The sequence below is a fragment of the Cebus imitator genome, unplaced genomic scaffold, assembly GCF_001604975.1.
Source record: "Cebus imitator isolate Cc_AM_T3 unplaced genomic scaffold, Cebus_imitator-1.0 Scaffold237, whole genome shotgun sequence".
NCBI classification, from domain to species: Eukaryota; Metazoa; Chordata; class Mammalia; order Primates; family Cebidae; genus Cebus; species Cebus imitator.
The window spans coordinates 2,532,118-2,558,798 of NW_016107552.1; the positions used below are offsets into that span (position 1 = coordinate 2,532,118).

General features: G+C 44.2%; 1 protein-coding gene across 2 annotated transcripts in view; it reads right to left on the reverse strand.

Annotated features, from left to right (window-relative positions):
• GRK3 (G protein-coupled receptor kinase 3) overlaps positions 1 to 26,681 on the reverse strand; it is a 155,269-nt gene that overhangs the window by 11,015 nt on the left and 117,573 nt on the right. For both annotated transcript variants that reach the window (XM_017498150.2, XM_017498151.2), the window contains 7 exons: positions 25,423 to 25,553; positions 23,117 to 23,211; positions 18,547 to 18,654; positions 9,792 to 9,858; positions 9,147 to 9,247; positions 4,078 to 4,144; positions 2,599 to 2,694 (listed from right to left, as the gene is read on the reverse strand). In XM_017498150.2, the coding sequence (XP_017353639.1) occupies positions 2,599 to 2,694; positions 4,078 to 4,144; positions 9,147 to 9,247; positions 9,792 to 9,858; positions 18,547 to 18,654; positions 23,117 to 23,211; positions 25,423 to 25,553 (665 nt within the window). The remainder of the gene's footprint in view (positions 1 to 2,598; positions 2,695 to 4,077; positions 4,145 to 9,146; positions 9,248 to 9,791; positions 9,859 to 18,546; positions 18,655 to 23,116; positions 23,212 to 25,422; positions 25,554 to 26,681) is intronic.

Here is a 26,681-nt window from a genome sequence, read left to right on the forward strand (position 1 = left end):
AAAAAGTTGCTGTAATAAAAATTACACTTAATGGGAGCATTTTTCTCCCAAACCATGACTCAAAATTCTTCATTCTGCCCTCTAGGTAAGGCTGCACTTTGAATATGAGCAAAGAAAATGGTTTTATGCATGTGAACTACATTTTTATGGCAGAAAAATTAGCAGTCCTTCTGATAAAAACATGCTTGCCTTAGAAGCACAGACCTCCTTAGAGACTTGATTTGCTTACTCTTTGAGAGATAAGCAGGGGTGGGTATCATAACAGGCAAAAAACTGAGAAGGGCAAGAAAGCCCAAGGAGGCGAAGGCCCTTGCACACACTCCCTTAGCAAATAACAGAACAGCAGGAGCAGCTGCAACCCGCATCCCAGTCTGGGGCCCACTCTATCCAGTCTGATCTATTATAATAATCTATTGATTTTGAGGTCACCTTGACCTGTAGAGCCTTTCCACTTTCTGTTTTCTTCACTCAGTCTAAGCCCATACCTGAACCCCTCGATTGCTCTGAATGGCACTGGAGGTGCGTGTGTGTGTGTGAGTGATAGGGTGTTGAAGACCCCAAAGCCTGATGAACACCTGCGATCAGGCACACAGGGACAGGTTCTGAACACTCTGGCAAAGAGTCAACGCACGCTCCTTGCCCAGGTAGCTATTCTGAAACGGCCAGCTCTGTTTTGAGGACAAACTGTTCTACTGCCTATAATTTCGGAAAGCCTTGATCTTTATGAACTGAGCCCACATTGCTGAAAATGATTTTTTTTTAAAGAAGAAGACAACTTATGTTTACATGATGTGAGGTTTCCCCCTCCTTTTTAAAGGAAATGTGTTATTTGGGCTGTTTTTACAAGACAGTTTCTTAAAATGCAGTCCTCTGCCCTTCCTGCTAGACTCAGCCATCACAGGGGCAGGACCTGGGCTTCTTGTTTACAGCTGATTCCCTGCCAGATACGACTTCTTGCTCAGGAAGAACCAACACATAATAGTAGAAGCTACTAGTTTGTCAAGCACTGACTATATGCCTGTAGCCTTCAGCGGGCCACCTCATTTATCCTTAGAGAAAGCTTGGCAATGAAATCCCCCACTTTACAGGTGAGCAAACCAAGGCCTGAGAGGTTACAGAATGGCCCACATTCACTCCGCTAATGGCAGATCCCAGCCCAGTCTGTCTGACTCGAAAGCCTGGATCTTGGTTTACCACATTTTTAAGTATGATAATCTCTTTTTAACATCAAAAAATGTTCGTGGGTGCCCACATAATAGTAGTTTTATTTTTAGTACTCTGATAGATAGTAGTACAGCAGGTGAAAAAATTCTATTGTGACAGCCGTACATTCTTTAAATACCTTTTAAGTGGGTTGTTCCCCAAAGCTGCTGTGTACGCATATACCCCACATCAATGGTATCAACAGTTCAGGCTACAGACGATGCGTGGCGGGGCACAGGTCTGAGCATCGGTCTCAATGCTGACCCCAGCCGCTGCTCCGGACCACAGAAGGGTGTCTCGCAGTTGGTCAGCAATCCTCACAGCCCTGTGGCCTGGGCCCTCTGCACTCTGCCTTCACCTAACCTCCAGCACCTGAGAAGCTGGCCCCGTGAACACCCCCATCACCATCATGACCCAGTCCCTCGTCTCCTAGGACCCCTAGCACTGGCCGGATGCCACTGCGTTCCCCAGATGCACTTGGCCTCTACATGCTGCTCCCGATAGCTGCTCTCCTTCTCCGCAATCCTCACATCTTCTGCCTTCTCTGTCCCATAGCCTAGTTGGTCCCAGTCCCACGCGTCTCTAATTATAGCTCCTGCCAGGCCCTTGCATTTTATTTGTCACTCTTTTATTCACACCTGAGAGGTGTGCGTTTTAATAGTGTTGCAGCCTTCTGGAAAAGGAAGCTCCTTGGTGGGGAAAGCAAGGAGGGCTTGCATCAGGAGGGTGTAAATGCGGGCAGCTGAGAAGAAACAGGGACGGCCCGCGAGCAGTGAGGAGAGCCAGGGGCAAGCCGCCAGCATGGGGGTAGGTGAGAGCTTGATGTGGTGATAGGCTTTGACCGGCATCTTAAACAGGATGATCTTCTCTCATGACTCACCATCTCTAATTATGTCTTGTCTCTACTTGGGGGAACAGCGACATGAACGAAAGTATGAAAAACGCAGAGGATTGTATTAAAAAATGGTGATGATTTCACCTGTGATTGACAAATGCAAAATGACTCATGCTGTTTGCTCTTTTGTCCTAACAGGGGGAGATATAAAAACTTAGAACTGAGACAGCCGGCTCTTTTGCACGAGGGAAGTATGCTTGATACCACAAAGTTGTTTTTCCTGCTTCATGTACAACTCTAGTGTTATTTCAATCGCACATCTTCCAAATCAATAAACATTTTACCATGCAGTTCATCAAAAATAAAATTATTAGTCTGAAGAAAGCCTTCAAAGCCTGTCGTTTCAATCCTTAACTTACACATTCTTCAAATACGTTGATATTCATTTATAAGTTAAATACCACCAGCAGCCCAATATTAAAACAACCACCAAGTTTGATTTCCACCAGAAATCCCCCCATCCAAAAATAAAGGAAAGAAAACAATGATCACATGTGTACCTTAATGCCTTTGGTATCCTCTTCGTCAAATGAGCCAATATCAAAGGCATCAGCAGCATTGACTTCTCCCCGGGGAGGAATCAACGGTGGGGGATACTGGAAGGTGCAAACAAGCACAGCGCATTTATCAGATGACCTTACGGCCCTGTCCCAACCTAACATTCTACAAAGACAGCACAGTGCAAGGTCAGCATGCTACACTGTAAAGCATTTCTTCTTTAAAATTTCTTGGACAGAGTCTTGCTCTGTCGCCAGGCTGGAATACAGTGGTGCAATCTCGGCTCACTGCATCCTCTGCCTCCCGGGTTCAAGCGATTCTCCTGCCTCAGCCTCCCGAGTAGCTGGGACTACAGGTGTGTGCCACCACGCCCCACTAATTTTGTATTTTTAGTATAGATGGGGTTTTGCCATGTTGGCCAGGCTGGTCTCGAACTCCTGACCTCAGATAAGCCACCTGCCTTGGTTTCCCAAAGTGCTGGGATTACAGGCATGAGCCACCACACTCAGCCACACTGTGCAGCATTTCATTCAAGATTGTAACAAATCACATTTCGTATTTCGTATAAAAGCCTTTGCACTGAATAACCCCAAAGGGAGGCCCTGGATTTTAGACAAATTAAAGAAAAATAGGACTCATGACTGAAGGCTTAAATAATTTTCAAATATAACCAAATTTCAGGCCTGCATATCAGTCCAGCTCAGTTTAGGAAAACACATTCTCTCAGAGGACGCGACAACACCTTCAGGTTGCTGAAGCCACAACAGGGAGCAGGCCAGAACTACAAACACCTCAACGTAAATGTTAACTGAACCGTAGGTCAAAACCTAACTCGGCAGGACTAACAGATGAGTCTCTCTTTACTACAGAAAATCATCATTTCTCTGCAGCCTGAGTTCAAGAAAAAAAAAAAAAAAACCCTAAGGCTGATCATCAACATTTTTCTAAAAATTGAATTTGGGGTGTTTCCTGTATCAATGCACATATAAGGAAGCTTAAAATATGGGAAGGAAATTATGCTGATATAAAATCATGCTAATTCTTAAACTGTGTGGTATGGGGCCAGAAAACAGACATCGGTTTATGGAAGAAGTTTCGTGTACATTTTATGGAGATCTATGTAAAAATAGTCACATACTGAGATAAGAATCCGAGAAGGTGAGCACGCACTAAAAAAGGCTCAATTATACGTGCATTTGAATTAGCTGGATGACGGCTCCATTTTACCTTTTATTAGCTGATATAGGAGATATTTTCAAAATGTTTATATTAGGGAAATGAAGAGTGAGAGGGTGCCCCAAAGGGGATGGGCTACATGGTAACTCTTGGGTGACAGAGCACTGTGGACACAGGATGCCGGGGTAGGCGGGTGGCGGGGATCCCGGGGACACAGGGACAGGAAGCCAGAGACAGAGACAGAGACAGAGACGAGCGTGTAAGGGCGGTGGTACCCAAGGTAGAGTCCCAGAGGGGGTGAGTACCTTTTGTAAGTAGACATGCTGCCAGTCAATACCTTTGAAAAAGCTGTGCTCTTTCACTTCCTGTGAGCTGGAGGAGAAAGTCGTAACAGTGGTCAGTATGCATTTGGAAATATAAGAAATATTGTGCAAAACTGTCTGCCGTTAACAACACAGGGGAACAAGTATTTCCAGTTTTTTTTTTTTTTTTCTTAAGAAAGCAAATAAATATGCTTCCTTCAAGGCAACATGAGGAATGCTATGATGTTTAGAATACTGCATGCAGCACGCGGGAATATTATCCCATATGATCATTTATTTGGGATAGTTATTACAGTTTAAGACAACCTAGAAATTTTCACAGAGATATATACACACGTGCATGCATACATACAATAATTCTATACTCATGAGAACATAACTGAAATAAGAATTAAATTGGATATCTACACATTAAAGAAATTTACGGCAAATATGTACACATCACAGTAGATAATATCATAGGAAAATGACAGGAATGTCAAGCACCACATTTACTCAGAAGCAAACTAGAGATCTAATAATACAATGTATACCAAAACCCTTTATAAATTGAAGAAACAAGTTTTCTCTAAGGTCATGATTAAAACTCGGAGTACCCAGAGCAAAAGTTGGCCGGGCACGGTGGCTCATGCCTGTAATCCCAGCACTTTGGGAGGCCAAGGCGGGTGGATTGTCTGAGCTCAGGAGTTCGAGATCAGCCTGGGTAACACAGTGAAACCCCATCTCTCCTAAGATACAAAAAAATTAGCTGAGCGTGGTGGCGTGCACCTGTAGTCCCAGCTACTTGGGAGGCTGAGGCAGAAGAATTGCTTGAACCCGGGAGGCGGAGGTTGCAATGAGCCAAGATCACGCCACTGCACTCCATCTTGGATGACAGAGTGAGAATATGTCTTCAGAAACAACAACAAACAAAGCTGCACACTCCGCGGAAAAGCCTGCGTGGGACAGTGGCACCCCCAGCATGTGCCATTCACCTTCTCTTTCTCCACATCTTGCCAAAGAGCTCAGGGCTGGTTCTCGGGGCCCTTCTGCAGTCAGTCCCTGGGGCATCTCGCCCGCCCAGACCTTTATAGGACTCCTAAATCTGTACCCCAAGCACCAACCCTCACCCTTGTTCAGGGCACTCCTACTCCACAGCCCACTCAGAGGACGCGGGCGGGGCTGACGCAGCCCTCTTCGCACTGCTCAGCCCGGCCAGGATGGACCTAGATGCTTCCCTTCCTTCATGCTGCACAGCCACCCCTTGGCCAGTCCCAGACCTGACTACTTCCTACCACCTCCAACCCCCGAGACTCTCACTTAGGGCTGGTGTTTCTGCTCAGGGTGCTCCTGGCATTTGTGGACAGGGAAGGGATGATAGACTCCCGGCCAGAAACACCGAGGCGCCCGGACACTGGGACCTCCCGCCTGAGCTTCTCTAATGCCTCCTCCTTTGACCTCTAGTCCTGCCCACCTGCAGCCCCCCCCCCCCACTTCATACAGCGCCCAAATCATCTTCTTCAGTGAACTCATCACTCCTCTGCTCAAAACTCTCCAAAGTTTGGCTTTGCATTTATTACCAAACCCAGTGCCTAGGAGACCTGGCTTTGCTGATTCTACCTGGAAGTCCTCCCTTGCTGACCCTTCCGCCTGGAGTGCTCCTCCCCAGGCCTCGTCCCCCACAAGTACTTCTCAACATCTGGACCCATCTTACTTGATGTTTCCACACCATGGCTTTCCCACAGCAGGGGCTCCAAGGCGGCAGGGGCCATCCCTATCATGAGCACTGCCTCTGCCACTTCATGGGGTGGCATCAGTGTGTGCCCAGAAAACAGACACTGAATGAAGGAATGAGATCCGAGTCAGGGCGTATCCTTGTGCATTTTTACTGGAAACACTTCGGTGATTTTCTTATTGGGTTCCATTTTGCGCCCATCATTGTCCACACATTAAATGTGGTAAGCTCAGTAAGGAGTTTACTTGCATATATCCAAGCAATTAGAAACACCCCAGAAAGAATGCTACTGGTTCAAGTCTGTGATTGGGTGCAAGCATGCATCTTCACACATTCTCAACAACCACTGAAATAGAAGGAAAGGAACATGGAGATATAAACCCACCACAGCAGCCAGGCACGGTGGCTCAGGCCTGTAATCCTAGCTCTTTGGGGGCCAAGAGGGGAAGATCACTTGAGGCCAGGAATTCAAGACCCATCTGGGCAGCATAGCAAGACCCCTTCTCTATCAAAAAAAAAAAAAAAAAAAGTTAGCCAGGCGTGGTGATACAGGCCTGTGGTCCCAGCTACTCAGGAGGTTGAGGCCAAAGGATTACTTGAGCCCAGGAGTTTGGGGCTGCTGCGAGCTATGATTGTGCCATTGCACTCCAGCCAGGGTGACAGAGTGAGACACAGTCTCTTTTTAAAAGACCAAAATAGGCTGGACATGGTGGCTCATGCCTGTAATCTCCGCACTTTGGAAGGCCAAGGTGGGCAGATCACTTGAGGTCAGGAGTTTGAGGCCAGTTCTGGCCAACATGGCAAAACCCCATCTCTACTAAAAATACAAAAATTAGCTGAGCGTGGTGGCGAGCACCTGTAGTCCCAGCTACTCGGGAAGCTGAGGCAGGAGAATCACTTGAACCCAGGAGGCGGAGGTTGCAGTGAACTGAGAAGATGGTGCCACTGCACTCCAGCCTGGGCAACAGAGGAAGACTCCATCACAAAAAAAATAAAAAGACAAGTAAAAATAAACATAAAAAAAAAAAAATCCACCATGTGAGAGAGAGAGGGAGGGCCATCAGCAGACAAGAGGGAGCGTTGACACAGGGACAGTGACTGCTGGCAAAGCAGGGCAGTACGGGGCCAGTGTGCTGAGCTTCAGCATACCACAGTGTGTGTGGCTGGGGGCTGGGACACAGGACTGGAGCTCTGGGCACAGACCCTGCGGCACTGAGCAGCACACCTGCACACGCACACCCATGCCTGCCACACTTCCTTCCCCGACCCCCACCCCCAGAACACCTGCAGCAAGGTGTTCATTCTAACATGGAATAAGAAAACCCTGAAAAGTTCTACTTTTAAGAACTTAAACCTGCTAAAGATTTTAAAAAGGAAATAAATAAAAGGGTTGAAAATGTATACTATCGGCAAGTAAAACAAACAAAGCAAAGAAGCGGATAATATTCGAGATCAGGAGCGCAGAGGCCCACATCTAGAAAGGAACCCCAGCTAATAAGGGTTCTGCGAGAAACAGAGGAGGAGGAATGTCACATAAGGAAAGGAAGGGTGCTCCCTGAGCTGAGGCACGTGAGTCCCTGAGCACAGGGGACGCTACGCGCGAGTTGGGACCTAGCTCCATGGCCCGCACAGACCGTCCGCTGGTCCACAATAAAGCAAGAGCTTCAAAGTTCTGGGGGAAAATTATTTATTTAGAATTCTATGTCTAGCCTAAATCTAGCAGGGGGCAGGGAATCGAGTGAGTGGCAGGTTTGGACCAGGAGGCTGCAAAGGGAAGTGCTGGGTGAGAAGATGTCAATTAGCAGAAATAGAGCACCTCTTTCCCAGTGCAGCTGCAGGCTGCGTCCTCCCGAAAGAAACATCAGGGAAAAACAAAGTCCACAACTACCATGTGCTTTTTTGAGAGAAAGATATATGTAAATCTCTTGTATATATACATGTTACATATGTGTATATATATATAACTATGCAACTTAAACTTTATTACAAGCTAAGTAGAAACCATGAAATGAACACTTGTGATTCCACATGACAGTGTAAATACCCCTTCTTCACTTGCAACTATTGAAATCAACCTATATGCAAAGCACAAAGATTGATTATGATCACAGAATAGCAAGTAAGCAGTATCATACTGATAATGTAAAAACAAAAATCCACATGAAAGATCATGAGAGAGAAGAAGACAATGAAAGACAGGAATGTCGAAACCCTTGACTCAGATACTGTTTACAGTTGGAAAACGGTACCACTGGGTTAAGCACAGAATTGAAAGCTACAGAGGCAAGCAAAAGAGGAACCCGAAATAGCGTTTCAACTCAGTGAAGGATGGGAAGGCTGCGGAGACAGTAATGAGTGAGCTAAATCTTCATCTATTATAGCAGAGATAGGTAGTTTTGCAAATTAATAAGGACATACTCATATATAAGTACGGTATTTAGTTATCAATGTAAAATGCTTATACTATACGTATAATATGCACACAAAAAAATACATACACATATGTATGACATACGTATAGGTAATATACACTTAAAAGTTATTTCTTATGCCAAGCAAGCCTGGGGGTGAAGGGATACAGGAGAAAGGTCTGGCTTCAATCTCTCTCTATAAGCTTTCTAGATACTACTGCTTAGAGTGTTTGGGGCAGGGGAATGGTGAGTAAGTGTTAGAGATAGCAGTTACTCAGTTATGCATGAGAGAAATATGTGAGAATCTGATCAGAATGTTAAACTGCCATAATCACAAATACAACCATCAACAAAAAACAAACGGACTACAAAATATCAGAATTCATTTCTATCACTCACAAGGTCAATCTCTAAAAGTTAAAGAGTGGGCTGGCCAGGGTGGCTCACGCCTGTAATCCCAGCACTTTGGGAGGCCAAGGTGGGTGGATCACCTGAGGTCAGGAGTTTGAGACCAGCCTGGCCAACATGGCAACACCCTGTCTCTACTAAAAATACAAAAATTAGCTAGGTGTGGTAGCTCGCACCAGTGGTCCTAGCTACTTAGGAGGCTGAGGCAGGAGAATTGCTTGAACCCAGGAAGTGGAGGTTGCAGTGAGCCGAGATCATGTCACTGCACTCCAGCCTGGGTGACACAGCAAGACTCCATCTCAAAAATAAATAAAGCAAAAAAGTGAGTGACTTCTTCAACTTCTCAACTATAAAAACACATAGGACAATATATGTATATTTCCCATGTGATTATTTTTTCCCCCTTTGAAGTCAAAACGGAAGATTTTAAGGACTAGGGATGACTTTTGATAGGTAGTATTTAAAAATCACTCTTGCTCTTCTGGTAAAGATGCCGAAAGGCAGGAACAATGGCCTACCCGCCTCCGTGACAGCCCAGCCGCCTGCTAACGTCTCGTTGGAGCAAGCCCTCCAAAAGGGACTTCAGTTCAGGAGAGAAGGCGTCTGGAAGTTCCACATTCTGGGGGAAAGACAAGTAAGGTTTTTAAAATCTGTTCATGGAAACAGTACCCTAACACCCAAGCAGTTAGGTTAGGTTAAAGGCTATTGCTTGGAAAAGAATAGCATTAAAAACTGCAGTCTCATTAGGAATTCATATTTACTCTATAGAAACATAAAAAGGTCACTAATCAGTTGCAAAATCAACCAGGCTGGGTCCAGACCAGAAGAACCGGAGGGCATTCTCATTCTTCGGCATCTCAGTCATTTCTCCTTTTCTTTGATTTCTTTACTTTTGTTCTTGATTTTCTTTAGCTTCTTCATACCGTTTGTTAGTAAATCCTGATTCTTGCCTTGGCATCTATTCCCATTCATTTTTCTTCTAGAAATTCTTTTAGAAATTATATGTTCACTTATTTGTTTTAAGAAAGCACATTTTTATTATGTTGATATTATATATAGTTTTCTATTTCCTAGAATGTTTTATGTGACGGCCATTTTTATTACTGGTGGAACGAAACACGACAGTTATCACGCAGACGAGAATAAGTTCTGAATCTCCTTACCGCGGTGAGGGTCATTCGGTCAATGTCATGCTTGTCTTTGGTTTTATGTTGTCTGAAAGGGCTGTGGCTGTAGAAATAAAGAATTCTTCTATTAAAACATGGCATCAGGTGAGACAGCACATACCACTGACTAATATTTGGGTAAAGTATTACGTCCTATCACAGCTCATTCAAAACTGGAGAAATGCGAAAGCTATCGACAGGTATCATTTCCACAGAAAAACTGGCGAGCAAATGGTACGTCCTGAAATAGAAGGGCTTAGATCTTACTTGAACTGCCTGAAAATCCCTTCTGCTTGATTCGTGGCCCTAAAATACGCTGTTCCAACGAAATACCATTAGAAAAGAATTTGTAACTAGCCAACAGGTAATCATGAGAACGAAAGTCATTTACATAACATTTGTCATACCAGGGTTTGAGCTACACAGTAACTTTCATATAAATCTCTCAGGAAAATGGGTATCGGTCCCTCAAACAGCCCAAGGAACAGCAGTTGAAGCAAAACATGACGGAGATGAAACGATTCACCCCTAGAAACCAGTAATTTTAAGCAATACATCCCTTTGATGAAAACAGAACTAAGCTAACCAGGCACCAGCCGATTCTCCACAGCTCTGAGCATTTCCTCATCTCTTCCCCATACAGAACCCCAGACTCCAGAGTCAGAAAAGCTGGGTTCGAATTGTGACTTGACTGTTTACTGACTGTCAGCCAGATAGAAACCTTCAGTACCAATTCTTCATCTGCAAAGCAGGGATCAAGCCACATACTTCACAGAAGTGGTGAAGGGAAAAGCTAAAGTGATATCTATACAAGTAGCCAAGACAATCGCAGTACGCGGTAGGAACCTGATACAGTAAACACTTAAGGAAATAATAAAGATTACTCTTGCTGGGCAGGGCGTGGTGGCTCATGCCTGTAATCCCAGCACTTTGGTAGGCTGAGGCAGGCGGATCACAAGGTCAGAAGTTCGAGACCAGTCTGGCCAACATAGAAACTCCGTCTCTACTAAAAATACAAAAAATTAGCCAGGCATGGTGGTCTGCGCCTATAATCCCAGCTACTCGGGAGGCTGAGGCAGGAGAATAGCATGAACCCAGGAGGCGGAGCTTACAGTGAGCCGAGATCACGCCACTGCACTCCAGCCCAGGTGACAGTGTGAGACTGCATCTCAAAAAAAAAAAAAAAAAAAAGAGTTAATTAAAATGTTAAATGTTTTAGAATATCAATTTAATAAATGTTTCAATATTGTTAAATTTTTATCTTATTGTATTTTGAGACTTGTTAGTCTTTTTTCTTTTAGTTTTGAGATTTTTTTCAAAGATAGATTTAATAAAGCTGGTAAAGTTCTTCTGTCACATTTTAGAAAAGAAAGATGATTTTGACTGGGGAAAATACTTGATGGAAGATGAAGAAATGGACATTGGTCCAGACATGGACACACCAGTAAGTGACAGTACTTTTGCTATTAAAAATTTAAATACACAACAGCTGATCAAGATGATTTTAATATGTCTTCCCACCCTAGGTCAACTTAGCTAAAACAGGAACACTCTTAACTAAGCTAGAGTAATTTATTATGGAAGCCTGGTTAGGATTTAGCACCAAATCCCTAGTATTAAGTTAAAAAGGGCCAGGCGTGGTGGCTCAAGCCTGTAATCCCAGCACTTTGGGAGGCCGAGGCGGGTGGATCACGAGGTCAAGAGATCGAGACCATCCTCGTCAACATGGTCAAACCCCGTCTTTACTAAAAATACAAAAAATTAGCTGGGCATGGTGGCGCGTGCCTGTAATCCCAGCTACTCAGGAGGCTGAGGCAGGAGAATTGCCTGAACCCAGGAGGCGGAGGTTGCAGTGAGCCAAGATGGCGCCATTGCACTCCAGCCTGGGTAACAAGAGCGAAACCCCGTCGCAAAAAAAAAAAAAAAGTTAAAAGGGGCTGGGCATGGTAGCTTACACCTATAATCTCAGCACTTTGAGAGGCTGAGGAGGGAGGATTGCTTGCCCTTAGGAATTTGAGACCAGCCTGGGTAACATAGCGAGATCTTATGTCTGGTTGTTTTTTTTTTTTATTTTTATTTTATTTTATTTTTATTTTTATTTATTTATTTTTTTTCGAGACGGAGTTTCACTCATGTTACCCAGGCTGGAGTGCAAAGGTGCAATCTCGGCTCACCGCAACCTCCGCCTCCTGGGTTCAGGCAATTCTCCTGCCTCAGCCTCCTGAGTAGCTGGGATTACAGGCACGCGCCACNAAAAAAAAAAAAAAAAGATAACTCTTACTTTATAAAATGAATGTCTACTTGGTGAACTATGTAAAACAGATTATTCTTACTCTTTCTCAGGTTTTTAAAACTTTGGAGAAGCTGACTTTCAAAGGAAATCTTATCATAAAAAAACTATTAAATACGCAAACTAGAATACTATGGTTTATTTTTCACTTTGAAAGTAAAGGGGTGCATAAGATTGAATTTTCTTATAGAAAGACGTGCCTGGAAAGTAGTAATCCTATACATTTATTTAGAAGGCAGATATGACATAAGCTGAGGCAGGCAGGGTATTATATAAAATATTTGAATATTAACTCCATAAAATGGATTAGAATGTCGAGCACATAAATCAGTGAGATTCTAAAAAAGAATTAAAATGCCACTTATCTTGCACTGCTACTTACTGCTACCGAGCTGGTCATCCTACTGAATTAATTAGGTTATACATTGAACTATCTCTTGAGATTATTACATTTCAGACCACTTAGTGTCTGAAACACTTGAATTTTCTTTTCGTACAAGAGAGGGCACTCCGGCCCTTTTTTTCCTTCCATATCATTTCATGCAGTGAAATACAAGCTAATTCCCATCTCTTAAAAGCATTAATTTGAAAAAAAAAAGAAAGAAAGAAAAGATAAAAACAAGGTAAATTAGCACCCAGTAAACATTTGTTAACTTTGAAAATAGATTTTGATTGGAAATATTCTTTTTGCCTTATTTCCAAGGAAAAAAGGTACCATTACTACATTTAAAAAGCAGATGTAAAAGCAAACGATATCTGTTATTTATGATTTTTAAAAACGTAACATGCTTGCATCATTCTCTTTTGTACAAAATCCCCAGAAATACTAATGTGTTTATAGTTGCAGAGAAAAGGAATGAAAGTCGATCAAATCTTAGGAAAACCTTAGCCTCCCTGCTTGACGCTGAGCTACTTCCACCCAACAGTGCTCCTTAATGTATTAAAAAGGATTAAGTGAAGATCTGATGTTTTGACAAATCCTGCGAACCTGGCTCCTGCATGCAAAGCCAGAGGACCCCACTCCTGCATCTGGCCCCCGTGTCCTCACGGCTGCTGCAGGAAGGAAAGGGCTGTGCCCTGACCTTGCTGAGGAGGCCTGCTGTGTTCTGACACAAACGCTCTGTGCTAAATTTAACAAGTCTTTCATGAGACCACAGGGAGGCTTGTGAGCGGACTTGGAGTTAAAGTTAGTGATGCCAAAACTATTTCCAGCACACGGGCCCTATTGCTACAAATTCCATTTATAAATACAGCGATTCCATGTCCGGCTCAATAAGAAATTATCAGAAAACGCTCTTCAGCTATTCAATTCGACGCTGCCATGTTCAGACGGTTTGGTCTTTCCAGTTGAAATCTTGACGCACATCTGTTTCCAATGTATTCTTGATCATTCTTTGTGAACAAAGCCAAAGACTCGGTTTCTATTTTGGAAAACGTTAAAGAAAACCTATGATAGTAATAATCTCCATTCTGAGCGAGGCACGTGGTGAGCACAGATCCTGTGTGATCGCAGCTGCTCCCTGATGCAGCCGCTTTAAATAGGAGACAGTAACGGGCCTGTCAACAGCTTACAAGGCACGGCCAAGTTCTTCCCATGCAACACGCTGGCTGCATCAGGGAATGCTGTGGGAAAAGAATTCACATGTGCAGTGGTCAAGTGTAGCTTTCTGAACTGCAGATAGAATGGAACAGCTGCACGTTTCCCCTAAATGAGCCGGAAAATTGTTCAGGACATTGTAAGTGATGCGGGAACACACGCGCCCCCTGACCCCAAGTTAACTCTATATCATATTCATGGGGAAACAATGGGTTCAAAAATTATGTGATTAAAAACTCTCACATCAAAAGTTAATTTTAAAATACCCCAAAGATGGCATGTTATATTACATGTGAATTTCAAACCTAAGCCAGTAGCTGCCAAAATATTCATAAACTGCCCTTTACCCCCTCCTGGAACAAACTGAATAGTGCCAGGCAGCATTCAGTTCTCCTCAGGCCACTGCTCAGGCTCGTCCTCATGTCTGACAACTCCACAGGGAGATCATCAACGGTGATGAGCTTAAGATCGAGGTCACTGTCACATCAATTGATTTCCTTAACAGACATCTTAAATCTAGGTGAAGATCATGACGGCAGCTCCACAGATTTGCAATATGGACGCGTCTTCCTACACAGATGCTCTTGAGTACCTGACAAAGTCATCTGAAATAGAAGTAGCGACCAGCACCCAAAAATGGGGCATATGAATGGCTGGGTCAATCACTATGAGTCCAGGGATGCAAAACACCTTCTCAGGTCTTGACAGCTTTCTCCCATTCACACTCCTTCTCCAAATGCCTTGCAGTATTCTTGTAGGGGATGAAGACAAAATGAAGCAGGCAGAAAAGTGTTCCGGCAGAAGCGAGGGGGCACGTTGGTCAGAGCAAGGAGGATTTGAGCATAGAAAACAGACCCTTTCTTGGTGACCACGGATCTGACCTCACGGCACAGCTGTGGGAGGAGGGAGGGGCAACTTGCTCTGGGGTGGTGCCATTTGGGGCTAAATGATTCCTTGGTGTGGTGCTACGGGGCTGTCCTATGCACCATAGGATGCTGATGACCACCAACCTTGGCCTCTACTTAGGAGATGCCAGTAGCAGCCCCTCCCCAAGTTATGACAACCAAGAATGCCTCAGGCATTGCCCGGTGCCCCCCGGGGTTGAGGACGGGTGCCCCAGCAGAGTGCCAGGATGCAGAGGGGACGGTGCCCGAGCCTGTGCCCCGGAGGCCCTGCCTAGCCAATCTCCTCCTCCGCTCAGTTGATTTCTTAGGCCCCGTGTGCCTGAGAAAAGACAGCTGCCTGCGGCTCCCTTCTATACAATGTAGGAAAAATGCACAGGATGCTGACAGGCGTATTTTTGAGGTTTTCCCACAAGCAACTTTGTGAGGAAGTAGAACAGGTTGCCTGATCCCCTGGTTCACAGCTGAGGCGGTGACGCCTCCTGCCACTGTCCCACCTCCTCCCCGCCTCGCCACAGGGCTTTGCTCCTCAAAGGCCCTGCACACACTTCAGATTCGTGTGAACCACTGAAACGACAGACACTGATTTTGGTCATGACATCGTTATTCTCCCAATCCTCCTGAACCTAAATTGCACCACCTTAAACTCCGATCCTTCCATATCCAACCATCTATTAAAACAAAAACAAAAACAGAAAGCACTCCACAGAAACACTGAGTGCTGTGGACTCTAATTCTGCAGTACTACCATGTCATCCACTCCTGTCAGGTTCCAAGGCTGCTGTGCAGGCTCACTGCCTTTTGCCCACATTCTTCCGCCTGCCTCCTGTCTCGGTCTCTGTCCCTCCGTTGCTCCAGGCTGCTTCCAGAATCATCTTACTGAAAAGCCTTCAGCCTCCGGGGCCTGGAGGATAAAGGTCAAGCTTCTCAGCTCGGCGTCCAAGGTCCTCCGCAGTGCTGACCCAACCGTCTGAGCCTTCTCCCTTGGCACCCCCTCTTGAGAAACACAGAAAGCTGACATTTCCCCTTCTCCCAGGCTTTGTATTGTCATTCTATCTTCAAAGCCTACTCCACAGACCATCTCCCACCTGAGGTCAACCCTACCCTTTCAGGTTAGAATTGGTTCTCCCACATCTGTGCTCCCAGCACATCGCTACGGTCGAGGTCGGCACAGCTCGGCCAGCTCCTGATCCAGCATGCATATCCATAGCTATTCTCCTGGACTGCTTAGCCCTCAAGGATTTCGTGTGGCTCCCTTCCCGGCTAGCTGGCTTCCTTGCTATCTTTCTTCCCTCCCTCCTTTCCTTCATTCCCTTTCCTACCTATCTTCCCTCTTCTTCCTTCCTCCTTCCTTCCTTCCCTCCCTCTTACCTCCTTCTCTTCCTCTCTCCCTTCTTCCTCCTTTCCTCTCTCTCCTTCCTCCTCCCTCCCTCTCCTATTTTCCTTCCTTACCCCTTTGCTTCCCCCATAGCATCAAGCACAATCTCTTGTATATTACAGGTTCTAACTCAATAAACGCTTATCACATTTAATTTAAATCACTGAAGTCAAAAAATGTTTCCTGCTCTTTGGCTTCAGTGCTATATCCTAACTGTGAGTGACTTCTCAACAATCAAGGGAGTGGCACGAGATAACAAATCCTAGCGGGGAGGATCCATCTAACCCTATCTATCGCCCACCCGAAGGATTCTTCTGTTTCGGTCTCAATCAGTAGTCAACAGACAGTGACAGGGAGCCAGCTATCTGTGGGGCAGGGCTTCATTAGGTAGCTCAAATGACTGGACATTCTTGTATCAAATTGCGATCTTTCTCTTCAAAAATGTGCCCCTCTGGAGTTACACAGCATGCAGAGGGACGCACTCAAGACGGCCTTCCAGCAGCTGGAGCCGACCATATGGCTCCCTTGAGTTCTACCCTCAGCTCTTTCAGTCTTTCCACAGAAGTGGTAAGTTCTCGCTATTTTATCACTCTCCGCTCATCTCATCCATCCTCCCATCCTCACGGCCCTCCTAGGGATGTCTTCTTGTCTGTCAAGACTCTTCTCAATGGGAGCCCCTCTGAACATAATGCTTCCATCAAGGCTGACCGAGGACTTCACAAAGGAATTCATATCTTCCAGTTCAGTACGGCAAAGCTGAATTCCGGCCAAATAAGACTGAGTTCATTTTGTTAGCCACAAGCCACATTGTTGGAGCAGACAAGAGTTATTTAACAAAACCCTCTAGTCTTTTAAAAAATGAAGTCCTGTTACACCAAATCCTCCTCAGCCTAGATGCACAGACATTTTAACAACCAGAGTCACAAAACAAAGAAGTACACAAGGTCCTAAATACCAGACTTTGGGGATTGTCCGATTTTACTGCTGATTTATGCATTCAGCAGCTCAGCTGTGGCAGAGAGTTTTTTTTTATCATCTCCAAATTCTGTAGGTAGAGACTGTCTGTCTCCAAGCACATCTCCAGCACAGATCCAGAACAAAGACCTCCTGGGTGTCTTCATGCACTCCATATGCACAGAAGCGACTCCACTGGGGAGAACAGCGTCTCACAGGGGAAATGGCTTTCTCTGGTTTGCTTAGATAAACTCTCTAATTAGGTCAGCTAGTCTGATGACATGAATTAAGGCCATCCAGGCTCCACAAATACAATAATTCAATTAAGGAATAACAGAACCCAACTTTCTAAGCAATAATACAATTTTAGATCACAAGTGAATGCCAAGCAGACAGCAACTGGATTATCAGAGTCCTGACGAAACAGAGGGTGCTCAGAACCTAGTTTCGGGGGAACGTGGAATTCGGCCTCTCTCCAGAATGCGCTAAATGTAATAAGAGGATGCAGGGGTGCTCCTTAGGCTCTCCGATGGAAAGATACTACATTTAGCAAACTATCAGCACTGCATTCTTAGGAAAGTATTCAAAGGAAAACCTGGGCAAGGAAATTTTAATGTAAAATGCTTTTTGTATTAAGAGTCTAAATGATTAAAAAATTTAACTGAAGCTTTCCATTAAAATTAGCTAAAAGACTTAGAATTAATGGAAACAGTAGTATAATTGTTGAGCGTTTAATATGAGAACATATTTTGAGAGTGCTTTCCTCTCATCATCTTTTCTACTTTATCATCTTTGGCAGTTCAGAACAAGGGTCAAGTATACTACCAGCGTTAAACACACGTGAATTTCAGCATTTTCCCCAGTAAATGCAAGCTTTTAAAATGGGTTTACGGGTTACGTATGGTGGCTTACGCCTGTAATCCCAGCACTTTGGGAGGCTGAGACGGGAGGATGCCTTGAGGCCAGGAGTTCAAGACCAGCCTGGGCAGCATTTGGCAAGACCTCACCTCTGAAAAAAGTTAAAAAATTATCCAGGTGTGGTGGTGAATGCCTGTCGTCCCAGCTACTCAGGAGGCTGAGGTGGAAGGGTTGCCTGAGCCCAGGTCAAGGCTGCGGCGAGCCATGTTTGTGCCACTGCACGGCACCCGGGCAACAGAGAGAGACCCTGTCTAAAAACAAATGCAATCAAATAGGTTAACTTTGGGTTTTCAACCTTTTTTTTTTTTTTTTGTAACTCTCAAAATTCTGTAAGCCCCCAAGATTATGAATAACTAATTTCTAGGGAAGAAATTATTCTACCTTTTAAAATTACCTACATTTCAAAACAATACTGATTCCTACAATGTGGTTTACCAATGGAAATAATTCAAAGCAGTCTCATTTTAGGTTTAAAAGAATTCTGATTCCTGCATGGTAAAGAATAAAAATACAAAGCCATAAGCTTTTATCCAACAGCTTATGGGGAAGCAGCTTTCACTCTTCTAAGGCAGAGCCTTCCAGATTAGCATGTGGCTTAAAGATCACTGCGTGATTTGAAACATCATTAGAGTCTAGTCATTGCTACATATTTTCAATGTTCGCCAAGTTCCTGCTGCCATGAGGACAGCTCTAAAATGATGCGTTTCACTCACCCTCTCAGAAGTTTGAAAAGCATGCAGCCCAGAGAGAACCAGTCGGCACTGCTGTCGTAGGCCGTCCCCTTCTGCAGCACCTCCGGAGCCATGTACCCATGGGTGCCACTAGGGAGAAGACAGTGTACACGCAGTTATCAGAGCATGCCCACTTCAGAAAACACTAACAGCGCCCCAAGGTCTGGGTGTCATTCATTAGATGGCAGCAGCTGTAAACAAAGGAGAAGGGACAATTGTGCCTCATCGCCAACGTGATGCCCTGCACATGCAGTGGGAAAACGATCTCTTCTGCCTTCACGCGTATATGGATTAACATAAATAAGCAGGTGAAATAAACATGAAAAATGCAAGTTCGGAATCTCATTAGTCCTTCTGTATTCCAGCTATGAAGAGCAAAGGTACTCCTGCCGTTTCAGGAGCTCTTGTGGTGGAGGTGTGTGGGGTCGGGTGAGGTGGGGAAACACACGACGAACAGGCGACAACACTGCGGTGCTGTGGGCCTTGAAGGCATGGAGACATCCACCCCCGTGTGGTGCCACCCATTGTGCTGAGGATCCAAGCTCGAAGGGGCATCTGCTTGATGGTGGTCAGCAACAGACCCCAGGGGCATGGGGAACAAGGAGGAACACGAGTCCGGTAGTACACACGATGGAGAAATCACGTCAGGTTTCACAAGCTGCAGAACCCCAAAGGACTCAGCACTAAGCAAGCTGAAGATGATTTTCAGGAAATTGAGAAAAATCACTTGAGAGGACAACCATTTCATGGATCATCTGCACCATCTGCAACTCAAAAGCCCCTCCCGCTCTGGGACCCTCCACCTCTCCTTGAAGGGCTAAGCGGGCCCGGCTGCAGCGGGAAGCGCCAGGCAGCCCATGGGGAACGTTCCAAGGTGTAGCCTGAAAGGGCCCCGGCAAAAGCCATTAACTGTACGCCCTATAACCCCTTCATCCACAAGTCATTTTCTTCCTCAGTACAATGGGTAACAAGAAAACATCTCTACCTCTCAGGGTTGCTGCGAGCACTGCACGTATGTCACGGGCTTACATACAAGAGCAGCTCGATTCGTGTTGGGGACCATGCTTATCTTAGTAGAAGAATTTTTAACTTGCTTATGCTCAGCAACAGGGGGAATCTACTCAGATAAATGATCCTGGATCACTAACGAGTCATCACTGGGACTGGTACTCTCCGTCTAAGAGGTGCCTTTTGAGAGTTGTATCAAACAGTGAAAACGGGCGTTCGTCCATCAGGGCAAATCCAGCACTCTGGAAACCTCAATCAGCCCGAACCCATGACAGTGTAAGGTCACCGGGCCACACCATGAGAGCATCGGAGATTTCTACGAGGGGCATCCAAGCCATTTTCTGGGAAGGTTTAATTTCAGGGTTAGAGAAAGTCCTTTTCCGTGGCCTTTTAGCCTGTACTTATCAGGATCAAATCACAGTTCTGGGATGGAAAGACATCTACAAGGATAAATAAGATAAATGAATGCAGACCAGTCAGTCCCTCATGCTTACACCAGATACAATTAAAACTCAACCCTGGACTGCCTGCCGCCGAGCTTTACTGATTCTGCCTATAGGGCAGCGGCTAATGCTTCCTGAGGCATTCCGCTAAAGATCTGTACTACTATTAATACTGAATGAACACTTGGACGTTTTAAGACACTGTGACATGAGACACAGCTTTGTGTTCTTAGATAAAATAAGCTAGTACTCAAATGAGTCACTGATAATCTGTTCAACTCCAAAAGTTTCCCCTTGAGTTTTCATGGCTCCTTCACAGTTAACTTCTAGTTTACAATAATTGATGATTCTTTCATTAAATGGACTAAGTCTAAGCTCAAATCAAAAAAACCTCAACTACAATACTACTTTGGAGGTGGGCCAGCCGCCAGATGAACTCTGAGAATCACATCTACAGCTTTGAGAAGATCTGAGAAACCAGTTCAGGGTGAAACCGTGGCTAAAAGTCTTCAGTCTTATACTGAACAGATCATTCCAAAGCCTCAGGGAGCTCATCCACATAGCGTAAAGATTACAGTCTTTGGAATCAGACAGAACTGGATTATAAGTCTAGCCCCACGGCATATCAGCCATGTGACCTGGTTCAAGTTACTTAATTTCTCTGAACCTCAATTTCCACACCACAGAAATTGGACAGTGATTGCTATAATTTCTGGGGTTTCCATGAGGATGACTTATGCATGCCTGGGACAGCTGATATTCAGTGAGTGACACAGTGAATGCTGCTGATACTGCCACCACTCCATATGCTGGTCACTCAGGGGACAAGTTCTTGAGGCTGCTAGTTCCAGGAGGTCAGGGGTCAGCTCTGTCTTACCATTGCATCGCCAGCAGCTGGCATGCAGCAAATGTTAAATAAAGACTTGCTGAATCATTTAGTTAACCCTCACAATTATCACAGGAGATAAATATCATTGTCCTCTCCTCTTCACAGAAGAGAAAAATGAGGCTTATACAACTAGGAAGAAGAACCCAAACCCAGATTTGTTGGTTCCAGAGCCTTTGCTCTTAACCACAGAATGCCTCCTTTATTTAAAATTAAAAGATTTTGACAGGGCACTTTGGGAGGCCAAAGTGGGAGGATCACTTGAGTCCAGGAGTTGGAGAACAGATTGGGTAACATAGGGAGACCCCATCTCTATAAATTTTTTTGAATTAGCTGAATGTGAGGGTACATGACTGTGGTCCCCGCTACCTGGGAGGCTGAGGTGGGAGGATTGCCTGGGCCCAGGAGGTGGAGGCTGCAGTGAGCCATGATCATGCCACTGTACTCCAGCCTTGGAGACAGAGCAACACCCTGTCTCAAAAAAATAAAAAATGTAAAACGTTATTGTATATTTTTTATTTAATGTAGTGGCATTAAATAATTTTTTTTTTTTTTTTTACAGTAGTGGCCTCCTTCCTGATCATGATTTAAACATGGAAACCAACCTTCTCAGTCCTACCTCTTTACAGAAGAATACTGTTCAAATATTGTGCTTTGCAGAGCAGGCGAAAGAACAGCCCACCGTTCATCAGAGCTGACATGTGAATTACAGCAAAAAGTGGGCTAAGTCCTGTTAGGAAATAAATAACTCTATATCTGAAAATTAATTCCTCTGGAAGATTATTTCTTATGAACTCTGGGATTCATATTTAGTTATGGCTATACTAAACTGAACAAATTAACATACCAAATAGCTGTGGCATTAAAAATTCAAATGAGTCTCTCAGAAGAATCTGATGAACTCCCTGAGAGAAGCTTATATGACCACAGGTTCTGACCTACTAATTGTAAAGTGCTAGCAAAATGCTTTTATCACCATAACCCAGATTCTGTAGAAAAAGAGAAATATGTTTACAGAAACGGTGCTGCTATTAACATTTGATCAGAGCTTTAAAAGGCAATTTTGATTTAATGTAGTCCTTCATAAAGTATTGCAGTTCAGAACCACTTTACTTCCAGTTACGCAAAGACAAGGATCTGTGGTTTATTTTCCGCACAGATGCCTGGATTCGGACCACTGGGATTTTTTTTCAAGAGCATTCAACACAAAGATGAATGTTAGTTCAAGATGTACAATAAAACGTAATTTTAAAAGATTCAGTGTAAAGAAGGAGACATTTAAAAAGACAATATAAGGCAAAAGTTGTCTGCTTTTCCACAAACCGTACATGTGTTCATAGTTTCCACCCAGATCATCGCCTCCCAAAGAAACAGGAATGAAAGCCAGTGCCCGTTCCATGGCATTTCTGCAGAGCCCCAGGAGAACTGTCCTACGGTCCTGCCGTCTTTTTAACAACCCCGGGTACAGACAGAAATCCTCAGGTCAGGGCCAACTCGCATTGATCAAGCACGGCCACACCCAGGAGCATTCTGCTGCCCCCCCAGGCGCCAGGTGTTGACTGAGGGCTGTGGCCTCAAGAGTTTCCTCTGTGTGATCACGCAGAGGACAGGTGCGAGACCCAAGTCTAACCATATGATCTGCTGTGAACGCCTAAACTGCAAGTGGATGACTTGTTTCTTTAATTAAAAAAAAGAGAGAGAGAGAGAGAGAACTATTCCTAATTTCTCTTCAGGAAAAAAAAAAAAGAAAAGCCTTTTTGAAAAAGAAGGAAAAGTAGATGAAGACAGAAACTTGGCCCCGAGGACCTCCCTTGGCCACATCCACGGAGCTGCCTCTGTGCCTTTCTGGGCGCAGTCTCTTTCACGTATGCTTAGGACGATGTTCAGCGGTTTACGACTACCATTACTTACAGATTAAGTAACCGACTGACTTTTAGGTCACACAGGCAGCAGGGATTCTGGTTTCTTGCTGAGGTCCTGACTGTTTCTGAGAGACCACCCCGGCCCCTGGGCAGGTTCAACTACACTGTGAGTTAATTCCCACTCACCATAGATGGGGAGAAAAGACACCCCGCTCTTATCTCCTTTCCCACAACCTGACGTTGGATCTTCCTGACATATTGAAAATCACCACTGGCAAAGGGGTGACAATTGGCCAAGCCTTTGAAGGGGCCTGAGACAAATGATGGTGAACCGAAGTTGATGCACTACTTACACGCTCGCATGAGGCTTCTTTTTGGAAAAATCACAGGCAAGACCAAGATCCGATATCCTCGCGTGTCCATGTTCATCCAAGAGGATATTTGCTGGCTGAGCAGAAAGAAAATGATCCTTAGGAGTGTCCCAAATGCCATGGGGGCTTTGAGAACTTAAAGTGGAGATGCTTGACATCTTACTATTTTATCATAGTTTGTTCCTAAACACAAATTACAGCTTTAAACATCGAAGTAGGGCATGATACTGAGAAAAATATTTTTCATGTTAACTTCAGCAGCAAAGTGGGAATGACAGAGGTGAAGGATTGCATTCAGTAGAAAATGAAACACGGGGCAGGTCACACAGGAATGGTGGGACCACAGTTCATCGGCGTGAAAAGCGTGTCCCTCACTTTACCACAGACTGCAGTGCAGCCAGGGCAGCACTGCCTCGCAAGGGTGGGAAGTGAGTCCACCGGCCTCTGGGCATCTGTGAACCACAAGGATTCCTAAGAGTGAAGCCATGAAGCACAGGACAGACAGGAAGCTTTCAAGAATGGATCAACACTGACCTAAGAAATCAAAATACTCCATAGTGCCACACTAATCCCGATAAATGTCATTTCTGGTTATTAGTACATCATTAACATAGGGCCCTACCAAATGACCAAATGTAATTTTGACCACAACTCTGATGAAATGTATCCATGAAGATTAGATTTAGTCATCATAATCATGAAAAACAAATCCCGTCTCTCTGATATACATTGAATTATAGTCATCTTCATAATATTTTTCTGCTGCTGATCAACTATTATTTGGCTTGAAATAAAAATAAATGGCATGCTATTATAAAACTGAAGCATGAATAATCATGAGTGACTAGAATTAAGTTTGAATAGAAATTAAATAATACCACTGCCTACCAAATAGCTTAGAAAATAAAACTAAAGCATAAAGATGACTAGAAACCAGTTATTGATTTAAATTAGAATGTATTACAATAGCCCTTCATGAGCCTTAGCATGGATTGTATTCTTCTGCAAAGCTCACACAAGGAAATAAAATGTCAAGTGCCAACTATTGTCTAGTTGTTTCTAATTCAATAAAAATACATTTTTCTTCTTCATGCTTATAGGAAAACTAAGGAAATGCTAATAATTCTGTAACCTTACAGAAAAGTTTAAAATTCACAAAGTATTTTGTAAAAAAAAAAAAATTCTTGGAAATAAAATATAATATTTTTTATAGTATCTTAGAAAGTAATCTTCAAAAGCCAATCACGGCATCTCGGCTCCCTAGAGGAAAGAACATAATCTGTACATTTCAGTTGGCCACTGTGGGTTCATTCAAGAAAGCATCTGAAACGAGAGGCAAACACATTCTCCTGGAGTCTTCTTGCCTATTGTCAAATTGTCAGTCCTTTCCTTTTTCTTATTACTATTTATGCATTTCTATGTTTGCACAGTCATCTCTTTAATTTGTCAAGGCCCCTTTCTCTCCATGCCTGCCTGCAGGTTGTTGGCCATACACCTAGGTGAGTGTCACCACGGATGTCCCGAGCCAGCTTGTGGCCCCCTTCCATGTATAAAACCTAGGACCAAGCACCGCGTTCTGGAATGGAAAAACTCAGAACACTCCTATTTTATTGCTTTCAAGCTGAGTGACCTCTTACAGGGGACAAGAACAGAAACCGGGCACAGCAGCTGGAGGTTACATAGGTCAAGGATCTAAAACTCTATCAGTGATTTTTGAGGCCATCTCAAAAAAATGTGAAGTTCTGAGGGTGGCCTTTGGGAGAAATTCCGCAGGCTGGTTGGCAATCCACTATTCACTGATGGGCCTTGCCTCAGAGGAGTTATGACTCAGCCATTCTGTGTCTTGGTTCACCAGCTTCTAAGCCCCACAAAATATATGTTCTTTGCTTATTCATCACTGTCCATTTTCAGCCCTTTACAGAGCCATGACCAAATCAGTTGCTTAGTGAACATTAATTGAAATATAATTAATTATGAAATGGGCGACACCAAAAGGGCTCCTAAACTGCTTTTCATTAACTGATCAACGAAAATGTTTGACTTAGTATACGTTGCTGCACCAGGCACTGTAGTGGGCACCAGAGTTATAACGATGACAGGGACAGATATGCGCTCCGTCCCGCAGAGTCTGGTCTAGAGGAGACCAAGGTCACATAGCTAATGACCTCATCAGGGCTGAGATGAGGGCTATGAGGGAAACGTCAGGACTCTCTGAAAGAGAAGGGGACTTCTACAGGACCATTCACACAATACCGACTGTGCAGAATGAGTCTGTCAACGGTCCTCACCTTCAAGTCTCTGTAAACAACAAATCGATTGTGCATGTGTTCCAGGCCTAGAATGATCTCCGTGGCATAAAACCGCATCTCCTTCTCAGAGAACACTCCGTGTTGCGAAAGGTGGTAGTGCAAGTCGCCCCCTGGAATCAGATTCAGGACTTAATTCAAAGCATGTCAATTTAAAGGAAACAATAATCATTGTTATCCTACATAGTCAGGACTCGGTAGAAAAAGGGAAACTGCTTCTGCTTTGCCTTCATACCTATCTTTGATTCCTGTAGTTTAGCAACAACTTAAATATTACAGAGAAAACTTAAAGGTGGGAAGACTTCAATGCACTGACAGGAAGGACAAGATGGCAAAACCAAGACACCATTCTCAGGCTGGCAGCTCAGCTCATGGTTCTGCCATCAGAAGCTGGGACTAGCTAGTCTGCTTTGATTACTTAAACCCTGATAAATGAATCAACCCATGGAGTGATCCAACAGACAGTTTAGCAACTGGCTCTATGGATAGACAAAAAAAAAAAAAATCCCAAAAAACAAACAAACAGAAAACTAGGCTGGACACGGTGGCTCACACCTGTAATCCCAGTGCTTTGGGAGACCAAGGTGGGTGGATCACTTGAAGTCAGGAGTTCGAGACCAGCCTGGCCAACATGGTGAAACCCTGTCTCTACTAAAAATACAAAAATTAGCCAGATATGGAGGTGCACACCTGTAACCCCAGCTACGTGGAAGGCCGAGGCAGGAGAATTACTTGAACGTGAAAGGCGGAGATTGTAGTGAGCCAAGACTGCGCCACTGCACTCCAGCCTGGGCGACAGAGACTTCATCTCAAAAACAACAGCAACAAAACTCATCATGTAGATAGATATTTGACAAAACAAATACAGTAAAATTTTAACAAATAAAAAAATCCAGGTGGTGGGTATCCTCAGGAAAATTCAATGTTGCTATCTGCTTGAAATTTTTCATAATAAATTGCTGGAAAAAGGAAATAATCAGATGGCCTCAAATTACAGAGACAGAGAATGCCATCAACAGGGTAAGGGAATGATTTTATAAAACACAGGGAAAAAGCCTCTATTGATTTATAAAAACAAGCGGGTGTGTCCAACTTTATTGCCCTTCCTTTTGCAAGCATACTTCTCTCTCCCTACATATATTTCTGTATAACCAATACCATATCAAGATGGAAAAGATGCCTATCTTCCCAAAAGCTCCCCCATCACTATACCCTTTCATTCAAGACCTTACCCTCCAGCC